This window comes from Neovison vison, chromosome 3 (genome assembly GCF_020171115.1).
Source record: "Neovison vison isolate M4711 chromosome 3, ASM_NN_V1, whole genome shotgun sequence".
In the NCBI taxonomy this organism is placed as follows: Eukaryota; Metazoa; Chordata; class Mammalia; order Carnivora; family Mustelidae; genus Neogale; species Neogale vison.
In genome coordinates this window covers 228,967,478-228,984,037 of record NC_058093.1, presented here as the reverse complement: position 1 = coordinate 228,984,037, position 16,560 = coordinate 228,967,478, and the positions used below count along the sequence as shown (strand labels likewise).

Here is a 16,560-nt window from a genome sequence, read left to right as displayed (position 1 = left end):
AACCACGCAGTGGGTAGGTGGGAGAGGGTTGACCAGGGAGGGCCTGTAGGACTAGGCTGAAACTCCAGCCAGGCTTCCAAATCATGTCTGTCCCTTTTAAAAATGGACTTTGAGGAACGGGCAGTTTCTCCGCTTTCTGGGACCCCTCCATAAAAGCAATTTGGGGAGTCAATTCTAAGGCATCAAGACACATCGCACACACTGCATTATTGTCTAGTCCAGATTATCAAGGTCCTGGTGGGTGGAGGGTGGAGGAGGTAGCGTTTCCCAGAAACATGGATGAATTCCCAGCTCATGCCATTCTTTGGGCATGATCACATTCACAGGCTCAGACCTCTGTGCCCCCATCGAACCAGGGCTGTGTCAAACTGGCAGCGCAGAAAGAGAAAAGCTTGGGAGAAAAGCAACAGAGTTGAGCCCCTTTCCGTAATAATGTCATCAGTCTAGAGTGTGTTTGTAAGCGATACCCATAGCCATTATCTTATTTTACCCTCCCAGTGACCCAGCAGGGTATTGCTGGCCCCGTTTCACAGGTGGGCAAACTGCGGCTTCATGAAGCTTTTCCTAATGAGTCTTCGTCCTGATAGGCAGTCTTTGACAGTGAGGTTGAATCTTCCTAGGATTTGAAATCTGATGACCAGCATCCTTCCACTTAACAGGTTTGTGCCTTTTGGCAAATAATGGAAAATCCTTATGCCAGTTTCCCCATTGTGAAACCGGGACCAGGTGATTCTTGCCTTATCTACCTGACAGGCTAATTATTTGGAAGGCCAGATGTTATAATACAGGAAGAGTTCTGGGTAAACTGAAACCCGGATATACCATAACGCTCTCATAATTAATACTATTCTTTCATGATAAATTAAAGTCCATTAAAGTTAATAGTGAACGTTAAAAATAAGTAGACTGGGGCACCTGGGTGGGGCAGTTTGTTAAGCATCTGACTCTTAGTTTCTGCTCACATCGTGATCTCAGGGTCCTGGGATCAAGCCCCATGTCAGGCTCTGCCCTGGGTGTGGAGTCTGCTTAAGATTCTCTTCTTCTATGCCCTTTCCCCCGCCATGCGTGTGTGTCGTAATTTGTGCTCTCTCTCAAATAAATAAATGAGATATTTTAAAAAAAAAAAAAAGGAAGTGGACTTAGCAATCAGTCTACAAAAACACTTTGGCTCTCCAAAAAGCAAAAACAGGAAAAAAAAAAAAAAAACCTAAAATGGTGAACTAGTGAACTACAACCCAGACAGGTGAGTCTAACACCAGCTGGTGTTTGTGAGATGAAAGCGGGAGGCAGATGGTCATTGTACCGCCAGAAGTGTAATAGAGAAGCAGAGCCAACCAGCCCAGGGTCCCAGGGTAGGACAGGAGCGAGACAAAGGGCACTCAGAGCTGCCGGCCTCTCCCTGAGTTATGACGTGGATGACCACTCCAGCCTGGAAGCAAGGCATCCTCCAGAGACAAGACTAGAATGCGAAAGGACATGGACGGTATCGGGAGATGTGTATAATGTATATCTTATATATATTGTATTTTATATAATAAGAGGGCCCAGTTTGTGCTATTTCCTGCCAGCCCAGCAGAATAGGTCAGAAGCATTCAGAAAGCATCCTCGCTGGGCTGTGTGCACTGTTCCTTGCTTTACGGGGAACAGAGAGGACTTGGAGTGGCCTTCGCTCAGAGCCTCAAATCCAGCAGGAGGAAAAGTAAGTGGACCAGTGCAGTTTGGATGCTGCTTCCTATCCTGGCTTTCATTCCAGCCCAAGAGCTGTGGGCAAGTGACTATACCTTTTGGTGTTCTAGTTTCTCGAGCTCAGATGGGAATAATCATAGCACCTGCCTCATAGGGTCTTTGGGAAAATGAAATAAGACATGTAAAGTCTGTAGGATCAGCCAGCAATGATGTAAACAGCCGAGATATCCTAGCTATTATGTTATTATTATGAATAATATCATCACTCTCAGAGACAGTAGAGAGTGTGTGACTCGAAGTGTGGTCGAAGTTGGAGAATGGCTTGTTGTCTGTGTTTAACAAGGTAAGTGCAAAAACTGAGGGTGAGGTTAACTTACCTGGGTAAGTCGGGTAGACTGGGTTTACGTACTCTGAGTAGCACTGCTATGGGGTAAAGATTGAAAGCGCTAACTATAGCCAGGACAACCCAGGTCCGCATCCACCTGTGTCCCTTAGTATTTGTGGACCTTACGTATGTTACTTTATCTTTCTGTGCCTCCATTTCCTCATCTGCAAAATGGGGTCGTTAACAGTGCCTACCTCGTAGAGCTGCTGTTCCTTTCACTGCTCCATGGCAGGTCTGTAGTATGTCTGTTATCTCATCGAATCCCACCAATAACAGTGTGAAGGAGGGAATGAATCCCATTTTGCAGAGAAAAACACTGAGGCTTACAGAGATAACATTATTCACCCAGGGTCCAATAAATGGAGGAAATTGGATTCAAATTCAGGACTATCTGATATCAATGCCCATAAGCTTATCATGCCATGTGACCTTGGGCCACTTACTTCACCTCTCCAAGCTTCTGTGCTTCAGTTTTAAAGTGGGAATAAGCGATGTTCGCCAGGCAGGACAATGAGACACCGTGAGCAGAAAGCTTAGCACAGTGCCTGCACATCCGTTGTCCTCCTCCCTGCATAGTGCTGGCCAGCCTACTGCCTCCCTCCCTTTTGCTTCCTCTATTGAAGCCTGTTGTGGACTCATAAAACTGGAGGACACCTTAACTAATGAGGCTCCTGGCCAACCTCGCTGCAGAGCCCTTAGGGGAATGGAGGCTCAGAGAGGTTAAGACACCTACCCGAGGTTCCACAGCAAGTTAGTAGCAGATTCAGGAACAGGATACAAATGTCTGATTCCCAGTTCAGGGCCCTGTCTACAGATACTTACAAGGCTCCCAGAATGGATAGAAGGAGCCGCTAAGGGCCAGGGATCCTAAGCGAGCGTCTGGACTCTCTGAACCATCTCTCCCCCACCCCTCCACCAGCCTCATATTCCTGAAGCCCAACCTGGAGACGCTGGACTTCTTCGACCTGCTGTGGATTGTGGGCATTGCTGATTTTGTGCTGAAGTATGTCACCATCGCCCTCAAGTGCCTCGTCGTGGCCCTGCCCAAGATCATCCTGGCCGTCAAGTCCAAGGTAGGCACTGGCTGTGGCCACAGGTAGTCCCAGTCACGCCGATCATATGGGGGACTTGGGGCACCTTAAGAGGAGGTGTGGGCATAGCTGATGCCACCATATGAAATAAACAGAGCCTGTCACCCACCCCTTATTGTTCCCCGAGTCCAAGCGTATTCTTTGTTGTCACCACCATCCTCTACTCGGCAAGAGCACTTTTTTTTTTTTTTTTGTTAAGATTTTATTTATTATTTGTCAGGGAGAGAACGTGTGTGTGCATGCACAAGCAGGCAGAGGCAGAGGGAGAAGCAGGCTCCCTGCTCAGCAGGGAGCCCAATGTGCAACTCGATCCCAGGACCCTGGGATCATGACCTGAGCAGAAGGCAGAGGCTTAACCGACTGAGCCATCCAGGTGTCCCTGCAAGGGCACTTCTGAGTTTCATTGTTCAAAACTGCTCTTCCTGCGATTTTCATCTAAATGTCACCTGAGAAAGGAAGAAAGCATGTTGACCTGCCCTAGGTCCTGCTTCTCCCAGGGAAGGATGGCTGTCTTAGGTTTCAACTCTTTGTGACTTTAGGAGTGTTGTTTTTTAAAGGGAAGGGTACTGAGGCTCAGAAGAAACAAACTCCGTGATCGATTAGGGATGCCTGCCACACCACAGGCTGGGGTGTGGTGGCAGGGGTGCTTTGCCTGCAGGAAAGGCCCACAGGCAGGTGTTGTGGTAGATAACTTGCAGTTACGAGGACTGGGCAGAGTTGGGAAAAGACATCATCTTTAAGGGTTAATTAACGCCAGTGCCTCTGTAAGAAGACTTGAAGCAGGGAATCTGGGCAGAGGGAGATGCACTAAAAAATTTCTGAAGACTCCTACTTTCCACTCTCTAAAAGAAGCCATCTTTTCAACTTCAGAAAGCCCAGAATTCATCACAGGCCTTGGCTGGCAGGAGAGCAGGTTGGAACTGGCTGTCCATCTTGAGAGCCCAAAGCCATTGGCCAAGCGCATCAAAATAACACTGCCATGTCCCTTCTCTCACACACTCAATACTTCTGACACCACATGTGTGGGTTTCCCCACACATCAGGCAATGCTCTGATCCCAGCTCAGTGTCCTACAGTTCAACTCAGTTCTGACACTCTCTGCCTGGAGATAGGATCCCATCCCACACAGGAAGGGCTTAGTCCCACAAGACTGTCCCCACCCCACTTCAGGTACCAGCTGCCAGGCCAGACTGTCACCTGTGCTCTGACTAACTGGTTATCAATCAGGGTTCCCCGACCCATTCCTCAGGCTCAGTCATTTCTTAGAATAGCTCACAGAACTCAGGGAAATACTTACTTTCATTTACCTGCTTATGGTATCATAAAGGGTATGATAAAGGATACTGAGGAATAATAGCCAGATGAGGCACATAAGGTGAGGTCCAGAAGGGTCCTGGGCACAGGCATTTCTGTCCCCATGGAGTTGGGGTACAGCACTCCCCTAGCTTGTGGACATGTTCACCAACCCCAGAGTTCTCAGAACCCTGCATGACTGGGATGTTTATGGAGGCCATATCACATAGGCGTGATCGATCATTACATTTCCAGCCCCTCTCCCATCTCTGTAATAAGGGAGGTAGGGCTGAAAGTCCTAAGCTTCTATCACGGTGTGGTTTTTCTAGTGACCAGCCCCACTGTAGAAGCCTACCAGGAATCACCTCATTAGAACCAAAGATACTCCAGGAAATTCCAAGGGATTTAGGAGCTCATTGTCAGCAACCGGAGGTGGAGACCAGTAGAGATATTTCTTCTTATTTCACACCAGGGCAGTCTGAGTCTGATTTTGCCCCCCCGCCCCCACGTCTCACCTTCATTACCCACCGCATGGTTTATTCAAGTGAACCAAAATCTAGGCTAGGGTGGTTGCCTTAGATGAAGTCACAGGTCTGATGCCCAGAGGCAGGACCAGGGAATCTAAAATGGCATAAAGACAAAAAAGAGACCTGGGGAAGAAAGAAGAGCAACAACAGACCTCAGCAAGTCCTGAGATGCCTCCCCACTTGCCCTTCCTAAACCATCATCACCATTGCCCTCTGCCCCCCGAGCTCATGCCAAGTACCAGGTTGGCAACAGGGACTTGACAGTGGGAAGCAGCGTGGCCCGATGGTTAGACACGTGAACTTTAGCATCGGGCACGTCAACATTCAGGCCCAGCTATACCCCTTCTTAGCTACGTGACCTCGGGTGGATTACTTAGCCTCTCGTGCCTCAGTTTCCTTGTCAGTAAAATGGAGATAATAATTGTGCTGGATGTCTTCCTCTGGCCCCTCCAGATACACTATACACACTGAGAATACCCAGAGAATCCAGGGTAATCTCCCTATCCTAAGATCTTTAACTTAGGCACAACTGCTAAGTCCTCTTTGCTGGGGAAGGTAACATTCACAGCTTTAGGGGATCAGGATGGGGACATCTTTCTGGTCATTGCTGTTCTAAGTGTTTTATACACATAAGCTCATTGAATCTGCACCATCCCATGGAGTAGGTACTGTTATTTCTACCATCCCCTTTCACAGACATGGGAAACAGCTCTGAACACACAGTTCCCACCATGGGCAGCCCTCCGCAGACAGCTTTCTGTCGGGGGCTAATAATTACACCCTCTTCTCACTCCTTCCAACCTAAGGGGATAATAACTCCCTGCCTGTAGAAGTTTCTCTACCCCTGGGTGCCTTCCCTAAACCCTGACCACCCCTTTATAAAGAGTAGATGTATTAAACTCTTTTTCAATTAATAAACAGCCAAAAGATCTTCACCGAAGATCTACCAGTAGCAAATAAGTACCTGAAAAAATGCTCGGCCTCATCAGTCTTTAGGAATGGAAACCACAGTGAGGTGCCAAGCATGTGGGTGATGGTGGCCAAGGTGGAAAGGCCAGACCACACCACATAGCACGTGTGGGCAGAGCTGTGGGAGCACCGGAACTCATCCGCTTCCGGTGGGAGGGTAAGTGGTACCATCCGCTTTGGAAGCCAGTTTGGCAGCTTTTTAAAAGGTGAAAGATACAGCTGCTGTAGGATCCAGCCTTCCCACCCAGAGACATCCACCCAGGAGGAGTGATAGCTCACATCCTTCTGAAGACTTTTGTGTGAATGTTCATATTTATTTGTAGTATCATAAACCGGAAATCACCCAAATTTCCATGAATAGGTGAACAGAGAAACAAATTTTGGTGTCTGTATGCCACAAAATACAATTCAGCCATGTAAAGGGATGAACTACAGTTGACCCTTGAATGACACAGGCTTGAGCTACAAGAATTCACTTACACACGAAGTTTTTCTTTTTTCTTTTTTTTTTTTTAAAGATTTTATTTATTTATTTGACAGAGAGAGATTACAAGTAGACAGAGAGGCAGGCAAAGAGAGAGAGAGATAGAGAGAGAGAGAGGGGGTCGGGCCTGGTTAGTACTTGGATGGGAGAGAGAGAGAGGGAAGCAGGCTTTCCACTGAGCAGAGAGCCCGATGCGGGACTCGATCCCAGGACCCTGAGATCATGACCTGAGCCGAAGGCAGCGGCCCAACCCACTGAGCCACCCAGGCACCCACGAAGTTTTTCTGATAAATATAGCACAGGATTGTTAACATATTTTCTCTTATGATTTTCCTTTTTTTTTTTTTAAAGATTTTATTTATTTATTTGACAGAGAGAAATCACAAGTAGGTGGAGAGGCAGGCAGAGAGAGAGAGGGAAGCAGGCTCCCTGCTGAGCAGAGAGCCCGATGCGGGACTCGATCCCAGGACCCTGAGATCATGACCCAAGCCAAAGGCAGCGGCTCAACCCACTGAGCCACCCAGGCGCCCACGAAGTTTTTCTGATAAACACAGCACAGGATTGTTAACGTATTTTCTCTTATGATTTTCCTTTTTTTTTTAAAATATTTTATTTATTTGACAGAGAGAAAGAGGGGGAATGCATAAGCAGGGGAGTAGCAGGCAGAGGGAGAGGGAGAAGCAGGCTCCCTGCTGAGCAAAGAGCTCTAGGCGGGACTCCATCCCAGAACCCTGGGATCATGACCTGAGCCGAAGGCAGATACTTAACCGACTGAGCCACCCCAGCGCCCCCCCCCTTATGATTGTCTTAACATTTTCTTTTCTCTGGCTTACTGTGTTGTAAGAATGCAGTGTGAAATACATACAGCATACAAAATATGTATTAATCAGCTTTATGTTACTGGTAAACCGTCTGGCCAACAGTAGGCTTTTAGTAAAGTTTTCAGGGCATCAAAAGTTCTATGCAGATTTTTGATGGCACAGAAGCCAGTGCTCCTAATGCCGATATCATTCAAGGGTCAACTGAATTGATACAAACATCATAAACGAATCTTAAAATAGTCACCAGTTATGCTAAGTGGAAGAACCCATACTCCAAAAAAAGTGTGCCTAGTCTAGGAAATGGAAGGTGATAGAAAGCAGATCAGGGCTTGCAATTCCTGGGGCTGAGAGATATGTTCACTGTCTTGGCTGTGGTGGTGCTTTCACAGGGGTGGGGGTAACAGGCTTCTCAAATTGCACACTTTAGGAGGAGGGGCTGCTGCTGTGTCTACACTGGCTTCAGTCCGAGCTTCTCCCCAGCCTGGGCTGCTGTGGTCGGGGGGTGGCCCTAACTGCTTGTCCTTGGGGGCCTCCACTCAAAAGTCCCTTCTAGATTCCTGAACCTTCTCCTTCATAGCACTGTGACATTTTGGGATTACCTGTTTCTGTGGTTATTAAGTTCACTTCCATCTTCCCATATACAGAACTTTAGGAGTTCGTCCCCTCTTCCGTTTTGTCCCCCCGGTTTGTCTGTGAGACCTAGCATGGCGGTGCACGTAGAGTAGGGCTCTGTAAACAGATGGCTGAGCGACATGGGGGAGAAACTGGAGTCTCTCGCAGTCCTGGCCCCGTGCCTTTTGGTCGATTATCTCCAGACACAAATCAGATGGGAAAACTTTTCAGTGTCCACTGAGGGCAAGAGACATGAACCCAGCCACATGAAGAAGCTAGCTCAGCATCGACTGCCTGGAATAATAATAATATCTCACAATTATTGAGTAGCAACTGTGTACCTGAAACTTCTCTGCTAAGAGCCCTTCATGGATGAATTACCTCATGTGGCCTCTTGCTCTTCCTCTTAGGTGGGTTCCCATTACTCGCCTTGATGGATAGGAGATGGGAGGTTGAGGGGACAGATGGCTTCTCAGGTCCCACGGCTGTTACCACTTTGTGCTGGAGCTGGGCTTCCCACCCAGGTCCTCCCAGCTTCATGGCCCATGCTGTACCTCAAAGTGGATGTGGGAGAAGGGTAAGGAAAACAGGTAGTTAATGGTTACTTTACCACAGTACAGCCTGGTTCTTGCTAGATTCTTTGCCATGTCCTGACTCCCTTCAGGCACTCATCAGCCCTCTGAGAGGGAATTCATTACCGCCTCTTTCTAGATGGAAAAGTCAGTGTCAGTGTCCTGTGGCTGCTATAACAAATCACTGTGTGTCCGGTTCCTTAAAAGCACAGAAATTCATTTTCTCATAGTTCCAGAGGCCAGAAGTCCAAAGTTAGTGTCACTGGGCTGGAATCAAGGTTGTCAGTAGGGCCGCACTCCTTCCAGATGGTAGGGGAGGATCCATTCCTTGCCTTTTCCAGCTTCTGGTAGCTGCTGGTGTTTTAGGCTTGTGGCCTCATCATTCCAGTCTCTGCCTCTGTGGCCACGTGGCCTTCTCTATGTATGAAGCGTTCCTCTCCCTGTCTCTTATAAGGATACAGATGATTACATTTAGGGTCCTGGATAATATAGGATGTTCTCCTCATGCCAAGAATATTAATGATTTCTTCAAAGACCAGCCCCCCCTTCCAGATAAGGTCACATCCACAGGTTCTAGGGAACAGGGGTCTTTCGACATTTCTTCACTGACTGTCCTGAGACTGAGTGAGGTATGAGATGCCCAACCAGTCAGTTTTAGAATCAGAGTAAAAATCCATATCTTCTAAGTCCAAAGGCTGTGGCCACTGCAGGAGATCACCTGCCGGGCACTGAATGGACCACAGGCCAGAGCTTCTGGGCCTCTCCTGACCCTATCGCATTCTAGCCATGGGGGTTTGGGTGAGTCATTTTGTGTCCCTGAACACATTGCATCTTGTGGAAAATTGAGATGTTAACAAAACCTTGCTTGAGAGACTGCAAAGATAAAGAGTCTTAATAGATATGGGATGAAACAAGGGGCTGGTTGGTGATTGCCTGGAGAGGAGGCAGGCAAGGCTTTGCAGCTCTCCACCGCTGGTCCCACCTACCTGTCCACCTGCCTTCTCGTTACACTTAGTTATCCCTCCCCCCTGCGCCTCACCCTGTTCTCTATGTATCAGCCAGACTCTACTTCTTTCCTGTCTGTATACACACCCACTGGTACCAACATGTGGCCAATGCTCTCCTTACCCTGTTTTCTAGATAAGATGCCCGAGGCACTGAGCCATAACTGATTGGAAAGTTTCCAAAGGGGGTTATGTGGTGCCCAGTCTCCTACCCACTGCACCTGCTGGTCCTTCTGCCTCAAAGACTGGTCCCCTGCTTCATGTTGTCATTGACTCCTGCTCCTTGGATCACAGCCTCTTAGAAACCTTCCCTGCCTTTCAGGCTAGGGACGGCACCCCTGAGGAGGACTCCCAGAGCACCCTATATTCCTCCTAGCACTCACCACCCTGACTATGATTGCTGGCTTAATTGTTCACCTTCTCTGCTTGATTGTCACCTCTGTGGCAGCAGAAATGAATGCATCTAGCTTGTTTGTCAATGGGTCGCCAGCATCTGATATGTGCTCAGAAGCATTTATTATATGTGTATGGGGTAGATGTATGGGTTAATAGATGTATCCATAAATGGATGAATTAGATGGCTGGATGGGTGGGTGGGAGGGTGGATGGATGGATGGATGGATGGATGGACTGATGGACTGATGGACAGGTGGGTAGATGAATGGTTCAGCGAATAAGTTGATAGTCTAGCCAGCTATACTAAATCTCACCACCTCCTCTTATACCAGCAGTGAGAGCTTAAATTCCTTTTCCAGCTCAGCTCAAACCTCTTGTACTTGGTAACTATCCAAAGAACTCTAATGAAGACACAGAAATCCACAAGGCAAAGTAGTACTTCTACATGCTGGAAAGGACCATATAGGGAGCCTCAAAGAAACCTGGAAGCCAAACTAATGATAATAAATGTGGCCTGGCATCACTGAGCACTTGCCAGGAGCTAGGCTTTGTGTTAGGTGATGTCATTCAGGAAATACTGCCCGAATGCCAGCTGTGTGTCAGGCACCGTTCTAGGCACTGGGGATAGATCAGTGAACAAAGGAAACAAAAATCCCCGTACTCATGGACTTCATAGTCTACAGAAGACGTCTCACTCAGTCTTAATCCTGGGACAACAGATGTTGATATCTTGTCATGGAGCAGAAACTGGGGGAAGTCACATGCCAAAGATCACAAACCTCACAGTTAACCCCTAGCAGTAGGACCAGCTCATGTGGAGTCAGCCCTCTGAATGGGCCAGACATTCATGTCCTTCCAACATCTGTCTTACCAGGCAAGTGCTGCTGTTCTTGTGGTTTTTTTTGTTTTTTTTTACCAAAGTCCTATTTACAGACTATGAAGTTAACCGATAATCATTGTCAAGTCTACAATTCAATATATTCACGGTTATGTGCACCTGTCACCTCTGTCTGGTTCCTTCTTGTCACCTGAAATGGAGCCTTCTCCACCTCACTCATGGTCAGTCCCTCACACGCACCCCTAGGCTCTGGCGGCTACTACTAATCTGCTTCCCATCTCTGTGGATTTACCTGTTCTGGACATTTCATATAAGTGGAATCATCTCTTGTCTGACCCCGTGCCTGGCTTCCTTCGCTATGCATAATGTCTTCAGGGCTCTTCCATTTTGTAGCAGGTGTCGGGACCTCATTCCTTCTTACGGCTGAATCATATTCTGTTGTATGGGTCATGGGATCATTCTTTGACTTTTTGAGGAACTGCTGAGCTATTTTCCACAGCATTTACCATTTTACACTCCAACAGGTAGTTTTTATCCATGTTTTCCAGAGGAGAAAACGAGCAAAGGGAGAGGTTAAGGGGGTATAGCCCAAGGCCACACAGCTTGTAGGTGGCTGAGCAGGGATTTAAACTCGGGGAGTTTAGCTGCAGAACCCCCTACTCTGAGTTACTCAGCCATATTCCCTTCTGTGGACGCTCCCTAGGGTGGTTTGGGAAATTGCTCAGAGCTGATTAAGGAGAGGGGTCCCCATACACCATCTAGACAACATTCCAAGTTCAGACCGAGGCTCCTTCACTTCCTTCTCCTTCAGACAGGCACTTCTGGGGGCCAGGGGGTGGGGATGGGACCCGACACCCTTTCCCTGTGCCACCGAAGGGTGGGCGACAATTATTAATGCCTCCCTGGCAACTGTCCAGCTCCCTTTCTCTGATTATTATTATTTTATTCGGTGAGATTAATGTGCCAGGTCAGAGCATAATCCAACCTGTAAAAAGTGATGTGAATAGTTTCCTCAAGATAAATTACAGGCTTGGAAAAGGTTCACAGCCTTTCCTTGCCTGTCTGAGTGCTCTTCCGAATCCTCATCAATCCTTGTCTGGGCAGAAGAAAAGGACGGGTCTTCATTTGCAGCTGGGAGGGGGGAGGGAGAAAAGAGCACATCTGTCAGGGACCCCTAATGGCTCACAGCACAGATGCTCTGTCCTGTGCCTTCATGCCATCCTCTGAGAGGGTCGGTTGGTTTTTAATATGATAATCGTGATCCTGGAAGGGCTTGTGGCATTTGGATTTGCTTGATGGCTCCGTGGTCCCTGGCATGTGAGGCTGGGTGAGCCGCCAGTTCCCAGGTGCCTCCAGACACCTGTCGGGAATCTTCTCACACCTGGGCCTCCCGGGAGAGCCGTGTTCTTTGGCCAGCGGAGATGGGGATGGGGTTAAGGATGGCAACCACTGGCCAGCAACCTCAACCCTAAACCATCACACGGGCTGGATGCCCAGAGCAGCCCCTTGTCGTTATAAATCCAGATAACTTATATAATCCATACGTCTTAGCTTTGCCTGCTCTGACTCCTACCCAGCTGTCTGACCTCATCCTCAATGACTCTGTCCCTTGTTCACGCTGGACCAGCCCACCGGCAACCTCGAGGTGTCCCCGATGCACCCAGTGCCTTCTTTCTCAGGCCCTTTGCACTTACTGTTCCCTCCACCTAAGGCAGTTTTTGCCCTGGTGTCCCCATGGATGTCTCCTTACCATCGTCATTCAAGTCTTGCTCCAATGTCACTTATTCTGATACCATGTCACCTCCCTGTCCACCCTGTTGAAAGTGCTTGTCCTCAACCTGCATTACCACACCCCCATTTTACTGCCTTCCTTTGGAACCTAGAGTTCATGACCACTTCTTTCCCCCCACCCCAGTCCCCCTGACATTATTTGGGACCTGCTGGCTGACATGGGCAATCCCAGACCCTGAGAATATAAAAATAAGTGTGAAATCTTTTTTTATATATTAACTTAATCCAGACGTAGTTAAAAGGGCAAAAATCTTGTTCCAGAAACATGCATACCCTACACTCTGACCCCTACTATTAAGTGGAAATAACTAAAAATCTGGCTTGTATGTGCTGCTGCTTCTCTATTAGAATGAAATACTCTTCACCCAGAATTCTCAGGCTGCGCTGGCCAGTACAACAGCTACAAGCCACATGTGGCTATTTATTTTATTTTAATAAAGATTTTGTTTTTAAGTAATCTCTACACCCAATGTGGGGCTTGAACTTAACAGCCCTGAGATCAAGAGCTGCATGCCCTACAGACTTAGCCAGCCAAGCCACCACGACATTCGGCTATTTAAATTTAAATCAGGGGGCACCTGGGTGGCTTAGTGGTTTAAAGCCTTCAGCTCAGATCATGGGCCCGGGGTCCTGGGATCGAGCCCCGAGTCGGGCTCTCTGCTCCATAGGGAGTGATTCCCCAGTGCCCTGGCCATGTTTCTGGTGTTGAGTAGCTAGCTACCTCTGGTGGCTGCCATTTTGGGCAGCATAGACATGGAACATGTCCATCATCATAGAATGCTCATTGGACAGCACATTCTGAACATTCTGAGGACAGGGTTTATTCTACCTCCAGTGGTACAGGTAGCAGATAGCTGCCATTCTGCCCATTTCCCAGATGTGGGAAGACATAAAAGCCAGTATTTGCCGAAGAGCTCTCTGGCTCTAGTAAGTGGAAGCAGCTCCATGGAACAGAAAACACTGGCCTTGAGCAAAACCATGTTCAAACCCTGCTCCTTGATGTATTCCCTATGCGACCTTGAGCAAGTGACTTCAGTCTTTGGGGCCCTCTGCTTCCTCATCCCTAAAGTGGTCATCTTGAGGTTCTCAGCCTTCTTGAGGTTCTCAGAAGGTAGAAGGCGATGTACCTAGCTTGTCAAATAGTTAAAGTCAGCCACACAAGGCTTCACTCAACCGTTTTCTCCAAAGAACCCAGCATTTGACTAACTTTCTGCCTTTTCCATAAGAATAGGAAAGAGGAGGGGCACCTGGGTGGCTCAGTGGGTTAAAGTCTCTCTGCCTTCAACTTGGGTCAGGATCCCAAGGTCCTGGGATGGAGCCCACATTAGGCTCTCTGGGCAGCGGGAGTCTGCTTCCTCCTGTCTCTCTCTGCCTGCCTCTCTGCCAACTTGTGATCTCTGTCACAAGATCTCTGTCTGTGTCTGTCAAATAAATAAATAAAATCTTTAAAAAAAAAAAAAAAAGAGGAGGAAAGAGGAGGCCCTTCCCAAGTCCAAAATCATCTTAACCTGAACTTCCCATTAGATGAGACGCCATGAGATGTCAGCATCACTGGCTCACCTCCAGTACAGGGGAGGAGAGGGAGGCTGGACAAGAGCTAAGAAAGGTGGTTTCTCGGACGTGAGAGCCGGGAGGATTCATGAGGCTTTTTGTGCTATTAAAATCCCGCCATTCTCTGGGCCCTGAACCCAGCCCTTTTGCTCTCAGAGTGGTTTCCCCACCGAGTGAGTCTCCCTCGCTCCCTTCCAGAGGTCAAGCACACCCCTCTCCGCCCTGCCCTGCCCTCCCGAGCAGACATCTGTCTAGGCCGAGGCAGGCCTCTGTGGCCTAGGCCTAGGCTCTGGTGCTTACAGCACATCATTCTTATATACAAGTACAGAATTTCTTCCAGGGTCAGATGCATTTGCCCCAGATTCCTGCACAGGGGGTGCTAGAAGGGGTTAAACCAGTGGTTCCTGACTGTAGGGGGGGACCTCTGGCAATTTTGGAGACACGGCTGGTCGTCACAGTAGGGTTGGGGGGGATTGCTACTGGGTTTTAGTGGGTAGAGGCCAGGAATGCCGCTAACACCCTTATTTGTTCACACACACACACACACACACACACACACACACACAGGAGACCACATGAGAACACGGGGAGAAGACAGGCATCCATGAACCAAGGAGAGAGGCCTCAGAAGAAACCAGCCGGGCTGACACCTCCGTCTCAGACTTCCAGCCTCCAGAATCGGGAGGAAACAGACGCGTGCTGTTTGAACCCCCCAGGCCATAGCACTTGGCGATGGCAGCCCTAGGAAACCGGCACATCCATGCACGAGTTTCCCTACACTTCTGCCATCTCTTAAGAGAGTTTTTTGCTTCCGTGCTGATGTGTCCCAACTTTCTCCCTCCCTCAAGTTACTGAGGATTCTTAATTTTTTAAAAGAGGTTACAGAATCACAGGATTCAGAAGTTTAAAATGCCAAAAACAGAATTTGGTGAAAAATCCCCTTCTGTCCCTTGCCCCCAGGCACCTGTTGGGCCTCCAAGGAGGTAATCATCATCCCTGGATCTTTCCATAGCTAGCAGATACATAGTCAAGCACATGCGTGTCTGTCTTCATCCTCCTTATCTTTATATAATCAAATAGTAATGTCCTACACGCAGCTTCCAACTCGTGCGTGAGAGATCATTCCAGGCAAATACATAGAGAGAACACAGCCTGATGGTTAAAAGCCAGACTGCCTGAGTTCAAATCCTGTTTGGGAAACCCTCCGTCACTTACCAGCTGTGCAACCCTGCACTTTCGCCTCTGCCTGCCCTCCTTTCCTCATCTACAAGATGAAATGATAATAGGACCGACTGCTATTAGTTTTCAGTTCATGCCTAGCAAATAACCGCCAACTTCGCAGTTTAAAAAAATACCCATTTATTAGTTCCCCATTTTGTAGGTCAGAAGCTTGGCGGACTTGACCGCATTCTCTGGGTAGGGTCTCACAAGGCCAGAATCAAAGTATTGGTCAGGCTGGGCTCCTACCTGGAGGTTCTAGAAGAGAATCTACTTCCAGGCTTATTCTGGTTGTTGGCAAAATTCATTTCTGTATGGTTGTAGGACTGAAGACCCCGTGTTGCTGGGTGTCAGCCAGGGGTCACTCTGAGCTCCGGGAGGCCGGTCTCTGTCCTTTCCTGTGACTTCCTCCCTCTTCTAGCTAAAAAGGGCCTGTGGAATCTTCCTGTTTCATATCTTCCTGACTTCTTCCCCTTTAAAGGGCTTATGTGATTGGATTAGACCCACCTAATAGTCTCCCTTTGGATAAACTTAAGAGTCAACTGGTTGGTAACCTTAGTGACATCTGCAAATTCCCTTTCCTCCTGTAAATAAGACCCCAGGGAAGAAAGCTCTCCCAGTACAGTCCCAAGGGACAAGGTTGGAAATTTGGGGGAATGCACAACATGCTACCCCAAAGGGTGTTGTAAGGCTCCGGTTGCATATCTCATGGCATGCGATGTATAAAAGTTAGCTTTTGGGGGGGTAAGGGCCCCCTGGATTTTTGTATTGTGGAAACATTTAGATTAAGGCTTTTCAAAGAACTTCCTCTAAGGCCACCTTGAGCAGTTGTGAATTGCTTAGTCCTCTTTGACCCCTTGATTCTGTGGTTTTCCAGGACTCAACCTAACTATCACTACCTCCCCACCCAGTTCTCTTAAGACAATGGTAGTTTCCCTCATTCATTTTCCCCGTCCCAGCACATACGGTACTGCTTTGTCAGGCCATTGTCTCCTCCTCCAAACCATAAATTCTGAGGGCCAGATACCTGTCTGTCCCATTCACTGCTACAGCCCCCATCTTCAAACAAATCCTTACAGACTGTATCCCTGGGAGGGGGATGGTCCGGTTTGCCTAAACCTATTTTACAGATAAAACTGAGGTTAGGGGGGTGCCTGGGAGGCTCAGTCAATGAAGCAGCCAACTCTTGATTTCAGCTCAGGTCATGATCTCAGAGTGGTTAGATGGAGCCACTTAGGGGTTAGATGGATGCTTGTGTGCTCCGTCTCTCTCTCTCTCACTCTAAAATAAATCTTTAAAAATAAATAAAATTTTTAAAAAAG

The 16,560-nt window shown here is 48.1% G+C and overlaps 1 protein-coding gene across 4 annotated transcripts in view; it reads left to right on the top strand.

Annotated features, from left to right (window-relative positions):
* The window catches only part of RNFT2 (ring finger protein, transmembrane 2), a 68,278-nt gene that overhangs the window by 12,079 nt on the left and 39,639 nt on the right, over positions 1 to 16,560 (top strand). For all 4 annotated transcript variants that reach the window (XM_044244197.1, XM_044244193.1, XM_044244194.1 and 1 more), the window contains one exon: positions 2,991 to 3,144. In XM_044244197.1, the coding sequence (XP_044100132.1) occupies positions 2,991 to 3,144 (154 nt within the window). The remainder of the gene's footprint in view (positions 1 to 2,990; positions 3,145 to 16,560) is intronic.